At 37.0% G+C, this 15,010-nt stretch overlaps 1 protein-coding gene and 1 pseudogene across 9 annotated transcripts; both read left to right on the forward strand.

Moving 5' to 3' along the window:
* The first annotated feature begins 200 nt into the window (after nucleotides 1–200).
* LOC107804204 (histone acetyltransferase MCC1-like) lies at nucleotides 201–6,918 on the forward strand. 9 transcript variants are annotated; one of them, XM_075240863.1, is made up of 7 exons: nucleotides 201–477; nucleotides 1,380–1,743; nucleotides 1,898–2,042; nucleotides 2,117–2,216; nucleotides 2,309–2,537; nucleotides 4,410–4,660; nucleotides 6,488–6,918. In XM_075240863.1, the coding sequence occupies exons 2-7, from the start codon at nucleotides 1,637–1,639 to the stop codon at nucleotides 6,505–6,507; spliced, it is 852 nt and encodes a 283-aa protein (XP_075096964.1). In that variant the 5' UTR covers nucleotides 201–477; nucleotides 1,380–1,636; the 3' UTR covers nucleotides 6,508–6,918. The 9 variants fall into 9 exon arrangements, with proteins under 9 accessions (XP_075096964.1, XP_075096963.1, XP_075096969.1 ...); XM_075240862.1 differs by having other exon boundaries at nucleotides 225–477; nucleotides 1,377–1,743; XM_075240868.1 differs by having other exon boundaries at nucleotides 225–477; nucleotides 1,377–1,743; nucleotides 4,410–4,653.
* A 2,842-nt stretch (nucleotides 6,919–9,760) lies between these two features.
* On the forward strand, nucleotides 9,761–10,476 carry LOC107804202 (secoisolariciresinol dehydrogenase-like; annotated as a pseudogene).
* Nucleotides 10,477–15,010: the final 4,534 nt, after the last annotated feature.

The following is a 15,010-nucleotide window of genomic DNA, read 5'->3' on the forward strand; positions in this document are numbered from 1 at the left end:
CAATTTCATTCTTTGCTTTCTAGCTATTATAGAAGCTCTTACGGTTCTTGATTATTTATATTGAATCAATCCACGTATCCTTAAAATTGCGTACAAATTTAATTATTATATGTTTTAACTGTAAACAATAGTCATTAAATTTAGTATACAATATACATCTATTTTTATTAATTCTTTCTGCTCTTTTTTATATTGAAATGAAACTATTGCACCGGAAGGGTATGTATACTAGTAAAATCTTAAACTATTGCAATGTAGTAGTTCTGGGTTACCGAGTTGAATCGTTGAGGGAAGAAAGTAGAGGGAAGTGTGACGAAATGACAAAGAATTGGATTCCAATTTTATGGATATGCGTATTTCCTCGCCATGGAAAAGAAAAGAATCGGTTCTTGCTTTCTCTTTGATTTCCGTTTCCTATAATAATATTTAGTATAAATTACTGACCTGCAAAGCAATTGACCCCTCATCGCAATTTCGGTAATTGTTGCTCATCTAACACTATTATATGTTTCTGTTAATATCTCCTATCTGGGTCAGTTTCTCTTGCTTAGAATGATCATAAAGCTCGGTTCCTTTTTCATATCCGTTATGTTATTTCTAGTGTCCATTTTAGGGCCCTTTTTCTCCAGCTCAGTTGGGTTCCCTCAGACTTTGTATTCGTTTGCAAAATTAGCTCTCTGGCCAGAGGCGAATGCAGTGTAATTCAAACCGGTTCAATTGAACCCACTACTTTTTACTCACAACATAAATTACTTTTGAACCCATAATTGCAAATTTTCTATAGATTTAGTGGTGAGAACATAAAAATTTGAAACCATCAGAATTATATCTTTAATTAGCCTCTGCTTCTGTCAAATAGCAAAGATGGAATAAAGGGGCGAAAGGTTGTGGAACTCTTATTTCCCACTATTAGTTTGTTGCTTAAAACTAATATCCGGATAATTGCAAGAAGATTAGATTCTCAATGAACTTTTTTTTAATTAGGAACGGAGCACCCAAATTTGCAAGGTACGTAGATACTTAGAGCTTCGTGCTGACTCCTGTCTTCACAGTCTAGTGTGAAGGTCAGAAGCTCAAATAGTCTTAAGTTTGTCATCAATCATTTCGACAGACTCCCAACTCGTAAATATGTTGATCCCCACCTGTTTGCTTCAGCATTTAATATAGACGCATGCTTGCACCATTTAAATTTGAATATTTTTGGTAGATTTTCACTTGTAATTTTGACAAATTGTATCCTAGTGTACAAGTGTTCTTTTTTATTATCTTGAATCCACTTTTCATAGTAGAAATCTGGATAAAAACTCTTCTGCTCATAGACGCCAGTGTGCTTCTTTGGAACTTATACATATTGTCTTCCTCTTTCTAATCTGCAGTAGATATCTTTGCGTTGCTGAAAGTTGCTGGAGCTCAAACGAAAGCCGCAAGCGCACTCTTTAAGATGACATCCCTGTGAAGCTTTTTTTTTTTAACCGCTTGATATGTAAGAAGGAATTGATGAAGAGCAAGAATGAACTCCGGCCTTGCCGAGACTGCATGGTCATTGCATTTGATATTGCATACATGGAGATAGCACTCCTCATATGAATTTTCAAATACACCAAGTCTTTGCCCGGGGATTGATGCCATTTTTTCAATGCTGAACCTCAAATTCTCCCACAATGCACACATACAATTTAGGCCTATACGACCTTCTGATCTGGAAGTACTGGAGAAACTCCATGCGGATATGTTCCCCATCAGGTCAGATGATCCCTTCTTTTTCGTCACTTTCACTATTTGATGTTAGATAAATGACATGTGAAGTCCCCAAAAAAATTCTTTATTCGTTTACCAAAGTGAAGTTGGTCTATTAGTTAGATCTGCATTTATTGTTAGCCCCTCTTTTGGTATTTAGATATGAATCTGAGTTCTTCCAAAATGTCGTTAATGGCCGAGATATTATTTCCTGGGGAGCTGTCGATTGCAATCAGCCCAATGGTCAAGATGACGAACTTATTGGATTTGTGACTGCCCGGATCGTTCTAGCAAAAGACAGTGAGGTGTGTCTTTTGCTCTTTTACAAGTAATTCTTTCTTATGGACTGTTGTTAATTTTGAATCACCCTTATCTATAGATAGAAGATTTTCTCAGATATGACTCTGCTAGGTCGAACCACACACTGGTTTACATCCTAACACTGGGAGTTGCAGAAGGTTATAGAAATCTTGGAATAGGTGTGCACTTGGTTCTTGCGTATGTACTCTATTTTGTAATTCTATCCTTCAATCAGGATTTACCAAGTATTGCTATGGTTTTTGGTTTTCAGCTAGCTCTCTAATTCACGAGGTAATAAAATATGCCTCAACAATCCCAACTTGCCGAGCAGTTTACCTACACGTGATCTCATACAACAACCCAGCCATATATTTGTATAAGAAGATGTCCTTTCGGTGTATAAGAAGGTTACCTGCCTTTTATTTTATTAACAGCCAGCACTATGATGCGTACTTGTTTATCTACTACATGAGTGGTGGTCGCTCTCCTTGCTCGCCAATGTAAGTACAGCTTTCCTTTTTGTTTGAACTTATTTTGACAATTCCCTATTTGGCGGGTTTGTCACTTCTGAAAATTATACTGGTAGAAACTCCATGTATCACGACCCCCCTCAAAGGTTCTAAAGAAGATAACTTCCAAAAGGATTAGCATTTTGGAGTAAAAGACATAAAGCACCATGAGGTGATGATTTCTCAAACTAACAGTTGTCGGCATAATATGTTGATCATGGATGAGTATTGCTATAAAATTACTTGTTTGGGTGATAAGGTGCAGTTAGATGTTTGCTAGAGAGACCTCGAAGCAAATCTGCATTATTCCAGTTATTGTTTCCTTCTCTACTCTTGGACTAGTACAATTTCAAATCTCCCCAAGTCTATTTTTGGGAATGTAAAATGCCGTATGCATTAAATGTTAATCTGATATGCTAGTATGAAGCTTGTTTTCTGAATTGAGTTTCTAGCTTTTTCCCCCCTTTGAAGAAAGATCGTAATTAACATGCACCAAAATTTTACAAAGATCAGTGTTGATATACATTGGTGAATATGAAGAGATTGATTGCTTACTTGCATTTGGAACATACATGAGACTATAACTGGTATATAACATACTTCCTCTGTCCCAATTTATGTCACTTTTTGCTTTTCGAGATTCTAACTTCTTAATTTTGACCATGCATTTGGACTTGGAATTTTCAAAATAAAGTTTACATATTTGAAGATTACGTAAAAAGTGTTATACTATAATTAATAATTCAAAATATTTAAAAGGCAGGTGAAAAAATTACGGTCAAACAATAATTCGTTTGACTCTCGAAATCTGAACACCTTCACATAAATTAGAATCGGGGGTGTATATTGCTAGAGGAGGACCTGGTAACCTGTGGCAGAGTCAAAAGGATTGAGATTAGCGTGTCAATTATTTATGACGAGTTGTTAGATTTTTCTTTTTTCTTTTGTCCACACCCTCCCCCCACTCCCCCTCACGCCAACAATAACAAGCCTAGTTTAATCCCATACATGAGGTTTGGGGTGGGTAGTGTGCATGCAGCCTTACCCCTATCCTATAAAGCCTCTCTATCCTATAAAGTCAGAGAGGCTGTTTCCCCCCACCCCCCAAACCCCCGAAAAAAATAAAATTAAGAGCTTCACCAGGTAGGTGATTGTTGTAAGCAAGGTTTTCCACTAAGACATTACCTTACCTTATCATAGAAAAAGGTTTATCCATCAAAGCCAGTATAATCATTGGATTAAATTCCATTAAACCCCCTAACCTTTATTAGGTGGGAAACAATACCCCTCCACCTTTTGAATGGGATCGATAATCCCCTTGAGTATTATTTTCCGGTGAGTTTTAGAATTGAAACTGTCTTCTTTTTTCTTTTTGCTTGGAGATTCAATAAACAAAACATATGATATGCTACTTTGAAGGAATGCATACATATCTAATAGTCTACTTCAGCAAAGGAACATTTGATCCGAATGCAAAATCATGTATAACACAGGAATGCAACAAACGAAATAATTTTTGCAATGATTTAAATAAAAAATGTTTTTGCTTGACCTCGTTTAAGACAGTACCTGATCCCACGAAGAAGGCTATGAAGAAAACTTTGTAAACATATTTGGCTTCTCGTTTTGTTTTAAGAGGCATTCACAGTACACATTCAGTCAAATTTTCTTTTGATGCTTTGAGAATTCTGAAAGATATTTACTGAGATTAAGAAAAAGAAAAGGAACTAAATGCTCATGCATGATACTGTGGAACCATAATTTAGCTAAACAACACCCGAATTTTCCTACAATGGTTTAAAGAAATATGTTCTTCATGCATCAATTTTTCGGACATGTTAAGAATGAAGCTATCCGGGACAGAGTGGGAGTAGCCTCCGTGAAGGACAAGATGCGGGAGTCGAGGCTGAGATGGTTCGGACATGTTAAGAGAAGAAGCATTGATGCTCCTGTTAGGAGGTGTGAGAGGTTGGCCATGGAGAGTTTGAGAAGAGGTCGAGGTAGGCCTAAGAAGTACCGGGGAGAGGTGATTATACACGACATGGCGCTGCTTCAGTTCACTGAGGACATGACCCTTGATAGGAGGGTGTGGAGGTCGAGGAATAAGGTAGAAGGTTAGTAGGTAGTTTATAGTTGTTCACCGATAGTCTTAGTAGCATGCATGTCCCTTCATATTCTTAGATTTCTATTACGTTATGTGATTGTATTCGCCTCACGTATTGTACTCCCTGCTGCTATTATTTGGTACTACTTATCCTTTATTCCCCCCCTTCCCCCCTTTCTTTTCTCTTCCTTCCTTGCTTTCCACTTCTTCTTCTTGTCCTTCCTGAGCCGAGGGTCTATTGGAAACAACCTCTCTACCTGCATTAGGTAGGGGTAAGGTATGCGTACTGACTACCCTCCCCAGACCCCACCTATTGGGATCAAACTGGTTTGTTGTTATGCATCAATTTTTCACTGAGAATGTAGCTCAGATTCTCAAGTTCATTTATGATCCTTGTTAACAGAGGCGGACCTAGGATTTTAACGCGAGGGGCACCGGTATTCTGCTCAACTAGTGCACCCTAAAGGCTTTTATATATTTATGTATATGTATACACATATACATATACAAGATTTTTGTCGAAGTTTACAGATTCCGATGATCCTCAAGGATACACATAGGTCCATCTCTGCTTGTTAAGTTCTGTGTTTTACTGCATCAACATCAATGGATGATAGAGCATGCTATTCATTGGAATGAGCTTAAAAATGAAATTGATCGTAGATACATTGATGGTAAAAATTATTAAAATCACCTGTTTATTGAACCTTTAACAAAAAGAAAAAAAAAAGGAAAGTTGTTTATAATTCTAAAACTCATCGGAAAATGCAATTCAAGGGGGTTATCAGTTCTATTCAAAAGATGGAGGGGGTATTGTTTCCCAACCATTAAAGGTTAAGGGGGTTTAGTGGGATTTATTCTGATCAATGCTGCTTTGTGATTCTAAACGTGAAGAAAGCAGGAAAACATTTAGAACTTTATATTATGATTGCTTATTCGATTTTGTCCTTGTTTTGAAGAATAAATATATTTACTTAGCTGTCTGCTGTGTGGAGATTTCGTGACAATTTCTTGGATTAATAGAGCATCAAACATGCACGTAGTTCACAGAGATGCCTTTCCTTTAGGAGTGTCATTGTATTCCAGATCTTTAATCTCCTTCAAAGAAAAAGGAGCAGAGTTTGGATTTCTTGATTTTAGCTGGAAAAGATTAAGGACAATCTTGAAAATGCTATAGTGCTGGAAATCACATCCCCGAAAACCTGATTAGAGAGCAATAGGTGTCAATGCCCATGTGGATTGTGAAACACTAGAAATGCTCTGTTTAAGGATTCAGTATATTCTGAATGGGTTTATAACAAAGTAAAGGTAATCACATTCCCAAACCCTAAGACCAACAAAAGTCATGCAAAGGGGATATCTTTATATTCCAGCTACAACACTTGGTCTGAGCCCATTGGCTTCAACCTCTGTGGGCAGGATTACCTTGACAACCTATGCCAGTGAGTTGGATAACGTTACCTGGTAGATTAGTCAGAGGTATGGTCAAGTTGGTCCAAGCAACATCGATGTTAAAGAAAATGAATGCTCTAATATCGGCGTATAAGTTTTTTTTTTACGATCGTCTTCATGCACCTTTGAGCTAGTGCAGATTACTGATATTCTTTTAGTACCGTCATAATAGTGATCAAATATGCACAATTCACCTACATAATGCATGGAAGTTGAAGATTCCTTATTTGAATTTAGAATTAAATTTATCTTTTGCACATTGCAAATGATGAACAATCAAGGCACAATTTCTCGTTGAGTTGAAATGAATGGCAGTTTGCAGGCCCAAACAAAGCTAAGAGAGTAAATTTCTTAACTATTGACAACTTTACCTTTTGAATTTCAGTGAGCTCATTGCGCTTTTAGTCACTTATGCAAAGAGTGGATTCAAGAAGGCGGCAGCAAAACTGTGGAGGAATGAAAGCAGATAGCCCTTAAAGTTGCCGAAATGCAAGGAGTCTGGTTGCCTTCTCCCAGCAAAACAGCACAAAAGGAAGTCGCCTGAGGGTTCTCGGTCTCAATTTGTATGATCCTCTCATACATTTTAGTCTATACTGGAAAATGGTCCTAAAGGTCAGAGGGAGTGTAGTCGTCTTCTATCTCCTGTTTCTTATTGATGTTTGCCTTTTACCTGTACTTATATTAAAGAAAATAATGTAATAAAGAAACTAATGTAATATTTTCGGCTTCAATCCTTGTTAATTACTAGTTGATTTGTAAATTCTTGTAAAAAGTCACCTAATAAAGTTAATGTCAGATATTTTCTTGTGTTCCTCTTCGTTACTCACTCACATTTATGAGATGCAGTATTGAAAATTTGTGAGAAAGTATTTCCCTCTTTTCACCTTTGGATTCAACAACTGTGACTGATGAATATAATCCTGATGACAGCATAATATGTTGCCCTCCTATCTTTACATGAATCCTTGGAAGGGCAAACTTTTTGAGAAGATTCCGCTGCTCTAGTCTCTGACAATTAATGAATGTTGTATGGTACACTACTGAGTTGCTAATGAACAAATTTGAGCCTGTCATTCCTTTGTTGTTATTGCAATTACTATATTTCAAGAGGGTTCTCCCACCATTATTAAGTTTTACGTTTGTGTGTTGTTTGTTTGAATATCTCACATATTTTAACGGGTTAAACTTAAGACTCTTTTCATCTTTATATCATTACAAAATATTTTGTTTATCTCGTCATAGGTAGAAAGTGAGAAACAAGAAGTATGGAGGCGAACACTTCTCTCCTTAAAAAGATAACTCTATTAACGGCCACTATGGGTTTTGCATTTATATTCGGTTTTGGGGTCACAATTGAATCTATAGCCACCTTGCAAAAAGATTTGCAATCCTACCCACTTTACGATCAACTTAAGACTTATCAGGTTTGAATTTAAAAAAATTAGTCTGAAGTGAAAAAATTGTACTTCAGATGCACTTAAGGCCAAATAGGCTTGAAGTGCAACCAATGGTTTCATGCACTTAAGGCCAATAGGCCTGAAGTGAAAAATTCCATTTCAGATGCACTTAAGGCCAAAATGTCTGAAGTGCAACAAGTGTTTTCATACACTTAAGGCCAATAAGTATGAAGTGAAAAATTACACTTCAGATGCACTTAAGGCCAAAAGGTCTGAAGTGCAACTAATGTTTTCATGCACTTAAGACCAAATAGGCATGAAGTGCAAATTGTCCAGAAACAAAAATTTGTTCTTCGAATTTTAACAATCCAATATACGATTTAATACCTAAATCTACTCCAAATGAGCTCAAATTTGAAACATAACCTCCAAGTGTCATCAAGAACAAACCTCAATTATCAATTTGTCAAAATAACAATAAATCTAATGAACTCAATTTGCAATTAAGAAACAGAAAAAGAAGAAACCCTAAGCAGTAGTAAAAAATAAAACACCGCAACAGACAAAATATCTAAACTACTTTAAAATATGTTCTCAAACACCATATAACATCACGGATGCCCGAAGAAGAAGAAGAAGAAGAAGAAGAAGAAGAAGAAGAAGAAGAAGAAGAAGAAGAAGAAGAAGAAGAAGAAGAAGAAAAAGAAAGCGGAGAAAAAGGCCTAAAGTTGTTTAAACAGTGGGTACAAGTTAAAAAAAATTAAAAAGTGGGTACAGGTTAAATGGGGCGACCAAATAAGGCGCTCCATGCAATTTTTACGGCTAATACTATATACTAATCCCTCTGTTCCAGTTTATTTGAACCTATTTCCTATTTGGTCCGTTCCAAAAAGAATGACCCCTTTCTGAATTTGGAAACAATTTTGCTTAAACTTTCAATTCTACCCTTAATGAGAAGCTTTTATAACCACACAAATACTCTGGACCCCTTTTTGACTTGTTTAGAACCACAAATTCAAAAAGTTTTATTTTTTCTTGAACTTCGTGCACAGTCAAACAGGTTCACATAAATTGGAACGGAGGGAGTAGTTAGAAAGGAAAAATGGGATATATGTTGTGACTTTATTTACACCGGTGGAACTAGGGTAGATATTTATAATGTCTATGTGCTAGTTTTGTCCTTGAAACAAGGTAAAGAACACTTTATGCTGAGGACTTACTAGACATTTCTCACCAACTAAACGATGGCTTTATATTCTTATCTTCCTGCATTTAATATGAAACTTTTATTTGCATTTTTTCTCAGAAACTTTCTTTCAATCTTCTTTCTACGTCTATACATTCTTCGCTTCACTTTCAGTTTTGGCTGTTGTGCCTCGATGACTTTTTTGCATTTTGGTGAGCACAATTGTTCTATGGTTGTTGCACTTACCTTTTCCCTCTTTATATCCCTGCTTTGCTTGATTACCTGTACTCGCGTTCTGTCATCATGTTCAACTCTTATTCTCCGCTTGTTTACATCTGAATTTATTTCGGGGTTTCGTTTTCTTCTGCGTTTCACCAAACAATACCTCTTTGAAAATTTCAATTGCGAGGCATGCTATGTAATTTCAAAATTTTGCTATGGATTTGGGTCAATTTGTAATAGTTACTAATTTTGCTCCAGCAACATTAATTTAGGAAGATAGGGTAATTGATGTCTCCATTTTATTATTGTTATTTGCTTATTTTTGTACTTTAGAATATTTACTCTCTTTCTCCATGTGGTGGATATTGATTCTTATCAAACTTGGCCTCACCTACAGATAATTGGAGATACAAACTACATTGAAACAGATGCATTATCAGAACAAAAATAGTTCTTGCTACTCGGCAGAACGAAACGCAGAAATGAATTTCAGACGGCGTGAGAAGTATAAGCAAATGACATCAACTGAAAAACAGGCTCTACGGCTAAAACGCCGACTACGAGCAAAAACATCCACTACAACACTAACAAAGATAAAGTGGCAGACATATAAAAGAAATGAAAGGGACCATTAGAAATTAGAAGCTTGATTGAAAATTCATGGAGGAGCCTCAGTATTAGACCTCTTCCGAGTTAGCATTTTGGTGCTCTGACTTTGTCATGTCTTCTAGATAATATAGAACTTCATTTTCCACTTTGGCCTCTTGAAGCAGTTGTATAGAAAAAACCAGAGCTCTTAAACTTAAGAATATGGATATCTCTCCTCTTCAAACCCCAATAGCCAAAAGGTTTTTGTTTCCTTTACTATTGTCTGTCTTTTTTTTCTTCTTCTTTCCTACACATATTAGAGGTTGATTATGACATTATTAAGAATGTGTTCGATGTAAACATTGTTAGAGACTTCTTTTGCACAAAACATGCTACTAGAGATGATTCCAGCCAAAAGAGGGGCCATTGTTTCACAGTGAGCGTTGCAACATCAACGTGTGGTGATGTTTCACACACCTACACATCGTCAAAGAATGCAATTCTGGGGCTCTCCAAGAACGTTGGGGTCAAATTAGGGAAATACGGAATAAAAGTACACAGTGTTTTTCCTTACACAACTGGCACACCATTGGCATTGAACACACTTGGAATCGATGACAGAAAACTGGCAGACAAGTTATTTGCAAAAGGAGAAAATCTGAAAGGAGCTTTACTAGATGAAGATGAGGTAGCAAAGGCAGTGTTGTACTTGGCAAGTGATGATTCCAAATATGTGAGTGGTCTGAACCTCATTCTAGATGGTGGTTATAGCACCACAAATATACCTTTAAGAGAGGCCTAAAAGAAAATGTTCCCCATCAACTACTCATCAACCGAGCATTGAAGGAATTTCAGGAGTCTTCCCGTCTACTTCTATTGTGATCAGGACTGAAATGCAAGATATTCAGAAGGAGGCAATTAGATAAAAAAGATAACTTATGGTGTTAGTTAGTTAACACTGTTAGAGGGTTGTTAGCTGTTAATGAGCTTGCACGTGTATGTGTTATATAGTAGACAAGTTGGACTTGTTCTCTATAGTTCAGATTAGGAGTGGCAAACGGGCGGCTCGGGTCGGATATAAACCTCTCTCTTTACTTCATCGAGAGAATATCCTTTGGATATCATGGATCTATATTTGTGCAGTTAAAATTTAGCAAATTTTATCATGGTATCAGAGCATCAGTTTTGAGAATTGCAGTTCTGACGTGAAATTCTGGAAAAATTTGAGTAGACGAAGCTTAGCTCTAGAAAAGCATGTCCGGAAATGAGGTTGCTTAGTTTGATCACAATCATCAATTGTTCCTTCAAACATCAAATTATCCAAGTCTTTCTTAATACTACTCATGTCACGACCCAAATGTCAACATAATGTGATGGCGCCTATCACATTACTAGGCAAGCCGAAAATCACAAAATAACTATGCATTTTAAATTAAAAGCATGATGTAATAAGTTTAACAGTGAAAATCTCATAAATAACCGATAAGAACAACTACAACTCAACAACAACATCCTCAAAATTCAGGTGTCACCGAGTACATAAGCTACTAAGTGTCAACACAGTCTAAATGTTTTATACAATTGTCTGGAAAAATCGAATAGTACTGAATAAACTGAAAAGAAGAGGAGTCGAGGTATGCGGGCATTAAAGCAGCTACCTCAATAGCCTCCTAGAAGATACTGCTCCGAGTCTAGCATCCACCGGGTTCAGATGTACCTGGATTTGCACACGAAGTGTAGAGTATACTATGAGTACAAACGACCCAATGTACTCAATAAGTAATAGGACTAACCTTGGGATGAAAGTAATGACGAGTTCATAAAGGTACAGTTCAAATCCAGATAATAACAATACATATATAATAGGGAAATGATAGTGATAACTCAGAGAAATCCCATAATCAATTCGTACCAGTACAGAAATGTAGACATGCTTTCAAGTTCCACAATTTAAGATCAATACTGATAAATATGCCAAGCATAGCCCGCATGAGGAGTGTTATGTCTCTATGTCTACATGTCAAATATGCATGTCGCATGTAATGCAACACGGTAATAAACTCATGTGTTCACACTCTCAGAGTACTCAATCTCACTCAGCACGGTCAATCACTCAGCACACTCAATCGCTCAGCACTCTCACTCAGCACTCAACGGTACCTGCGCTCACTGCTGGTATGTCAAACTCCATAGGGATGGATCTTGCCCAAGCACTAATATAAGCCAACATGGCATGCTGCGACGTGCAAATCGATCCCATAAATATAACTCACAAGCCGGACCTCAAGCCCCAATTCAATTATCAATCTCTCCAGTCTTTCGGGCTTACAAATCTCATATCAATCACCCCAAATGATGATAACATGATGTAACAATTTAAAGGCTGGTATGAAAATAAATACAACACCTGTGTAGAATAAGCATAAATAGAGTACAAATCAAAATTTATCTAAGACAAGTGGTAGCTATATCTAAAAAGTAGGTACATCTTCAATTCCAACTTCCGTCTTCTATAGCAGCTCAGCTCTAAGATCTGAACGCAAGGTGTAGAAGTGTAGTATGAGTACAACCAACCCCATGTACTCAGCAAGTATCATAACTAACCTCGGGGAGGTAATAGTGGCAGGAATTATTAATGATACTCGGTAATAACCTGTTCAATTCATGAATTTCACAAGTACACAACAATGGTGCCATCTAATTATATAACACAGATAAAACTGCATCAGTGCACAAAGAAATAATGTCTAAGTCCTGAATCAGTTAACAATCCAGCATATAGAGAAGTTATGCGTCCAATATTATTAAATCATCAAACTTGCATATAGAAAAGATATGTGTAAAGTATCAAATAATCCTTCCATAGTTGCATATAAAGAAGATATGCATGCTCAATCCTTCAACAAGTGCATATAGAGAAGATATGCGTGATTAAACAAGTCAAGTCACACAGATTCATATATAGAGAAAAAATGTATCATGTCTCATCTCATCGAATAAGGTGGACATATATGGAAGATATGCATAAAGACATGTATACATTCTAGAGCTAGCATTAGAGAAGATATGCAGAAAAATCATATATATATATATATATATTCAAGGAGTTTGCTAATAAAGAAGAGATGCAAGGTCCAACCAATGATAAACTTTACCAAAATCCACATCAACCAAAAACCAGTCGGTTTCTCACAACTTGCATGTACACCATCAAGAGAGAAACATGAGAGGGTGACCCTAGAGGGGTGGATCCTTATCATCCCGCTGCATGGACAACTCGTATGTTGTGCAAACAACTCATGTGCCAATAATAACAATTGCACAAAAACTCACGTGCAAAAAATAACAACCGCATGGATAACTCATATTCCAATAATAACAACCGCATGGACAACTCACGTAATAATAATAACAACCGCATGGACAACTCACGTAATAATAATAACAACCGCATGGACAACTCACATGCCAATAAAAATAACCGCACAGACAACTCACGTGCTACATATCTAGGATCCCCACGGACCACTCACGTGCTATCAGTCAAGTCCATATCATACAGAAAGCATATATACAAGAATACATGTACATGAACAATGGATATCAAATTACATACTCATGGACTGATATTAGTGACATCTAAGGTGTATGCTAAGTGTACTACCATAACTCAAATTAGACAATTTCATCACAAAAATATTAGTTATCATGTTTAATCACAGAATGAACCTATATGTAATGTCTAACATGATCCAATTAGTTCACAAAGAGGTACGGACATAAGAAACATAATATCATGAAGCTTAACAATCAATTCAAGGCATATCGTAGCCTGAGCACTACACCGAGCATGGATAATATCATTGTGCACACACATAGGCTCAACCCCTCACATGTGTGCCACCCATAGCACGTAGCAATCACTAATAACTAAGGCAACTAGTGCCTCAACCAAGTTTAGGTAAGATACTTACCTCAAACAAGCCAAATCAATACTCTAAAAATGCCTTCCCGTGCGAATCAAGCTCCGAAAAGCTCGGATATAGCCAAAAGTAACTCAAAAAGAATAAATAATGTCATAAGAATCAAACCCAAACGACAAAATTCAAATATTTAATTAAGCACTCAAAGTCAACAAAAAAGTCAACGCCGGATCGCAACCCAGAACCCGACAAAACTTACAAATTCTGATAATCGATTCGAATAAGAGTTCAACATACAAGTTTCATCCAAATCCGACTCCAAATTCAAATCTCAATTATTCACTTTAGAAAAGTTTTGCCAAAAACTCCCAATTTCTCTTTTAAATTCACTAAACAAATGCCAAAATCAAAGGTGAAATCACGGATAATGATCAAATTCGAGTAAAAAATATTACCCAATCCAAAGTGGGTAAAAATCGACTTAAACATCGCCTCAATCCGAGCTCCCAGTCACAAAATATGGTAAAATGCGTTCCACCATTGCGCTAAATATGCCCTTCGCAATTGCGAACCTACTTCGCAATCACGAAGCACTAAATGAACACTGCCAAAAATGCACTTAGCGTTCGCGTCATCGACCCCGCGAATTCAATGCCCATAGATACCAACTCCTTCGCGAATGCATCTTGGACCATGAGAACGCGAACACAATCCAAAAGGTTCCACTCTCAACTGTGAACACGACCTTGATCTATGAACGCGATGGGCAAGCCATGCCACCTCGGCGAACGCGACCACCCAGTTGTGAACTCGAAGAGGAAAAACCACCCAGCTCCAACATACACATTGCAATCGTAATCCTCCTTAAGCGATCACGAAGAAGACTCACAATTGCAGAAAATCGAAGAAAACCAACAATTAAAGACAAGGGAAAAGTGGTTTGAAACCACCCTAAAACAGACCCGTGCCCCCCCAGAACCCCGTCTGAACATACCAACAAGTCCCAAAACATAACACATGCCTACTCGAGGCCCTGAATCCCACAAAATCATATCAAAACTATGAATAGCACCTCAATTCAAGCTTAATAAACTATTTCTAATTCTAACTTACACTGAACACATCTAAAGAACACGGAATGACCCCCAAATTTTTCATACAATTCATACATCACCGTATGAACCTATTCTAAGACTCAAATCCCATATGGACATCAATAATCACAAGGTCAACTATGGGTTAAACCTATCAACTCTCCAAACCTTCAAACTTCCAACTCTCGGCAATTAACCTCAAAATTATCTAGGAACACCGGAACTCAAATTCGAGCATAAAATGAAGTCCAGAATCACCGTCTGGACCTAATAAAATCATCAAAAATTTGATCTGAGGTCAAATACACAAAAGGCAAACTTGGTCAATATTTTCAACTCAAGCTTCCAAATCGAGATTCATTCTTCCAAATCAATCCCGAACTACTCGAAAACCAAAATCGACCATACACGCAAGTCATAATGAATCATATCAAGCTTCTCAAGATCTCAAACAACCGAATGCAAATGCTAATGCTCAACACGACCAGTCGGGTCATT

This window comes from Nicotiana tabacum, chromosome 20 (genome assembly GCF_000715075.1).
Source record: "Nicotiana tabacum cultivar K326 chromosome 20, ASM71507v2, whole genome shotgun sequence".
NCBI lineage: Eukaryota > Viridiplantae > Streptophyta > Magnoliopsida > Solanales > Solanaceae > Nicotiana > Nicotiana tabacum.

Coding starts and splice junctions, on each gene's coding strand:
- LOC107804204 (XM_075240863.1), top strand. CDS start 1,637: ATGCTGAACCTCAAATTCTCCCACAATGCACACATACAATTTAGGCCT. Junction 2,217..2,308: donor TTATAGAAATCTTGGAATAG/GTGTGCACTTGG, acceptor TTTGGTTTTCAG/CTAGCTCTCTAATTCACGAG. Junction 2,538..4,409: donor CGCTCTCCTTGCTCGCCAAT/GTAAGTACAGCT, acceptor TATCCGGGACAG/AGTGGGAGTAGCCTCCGTGA.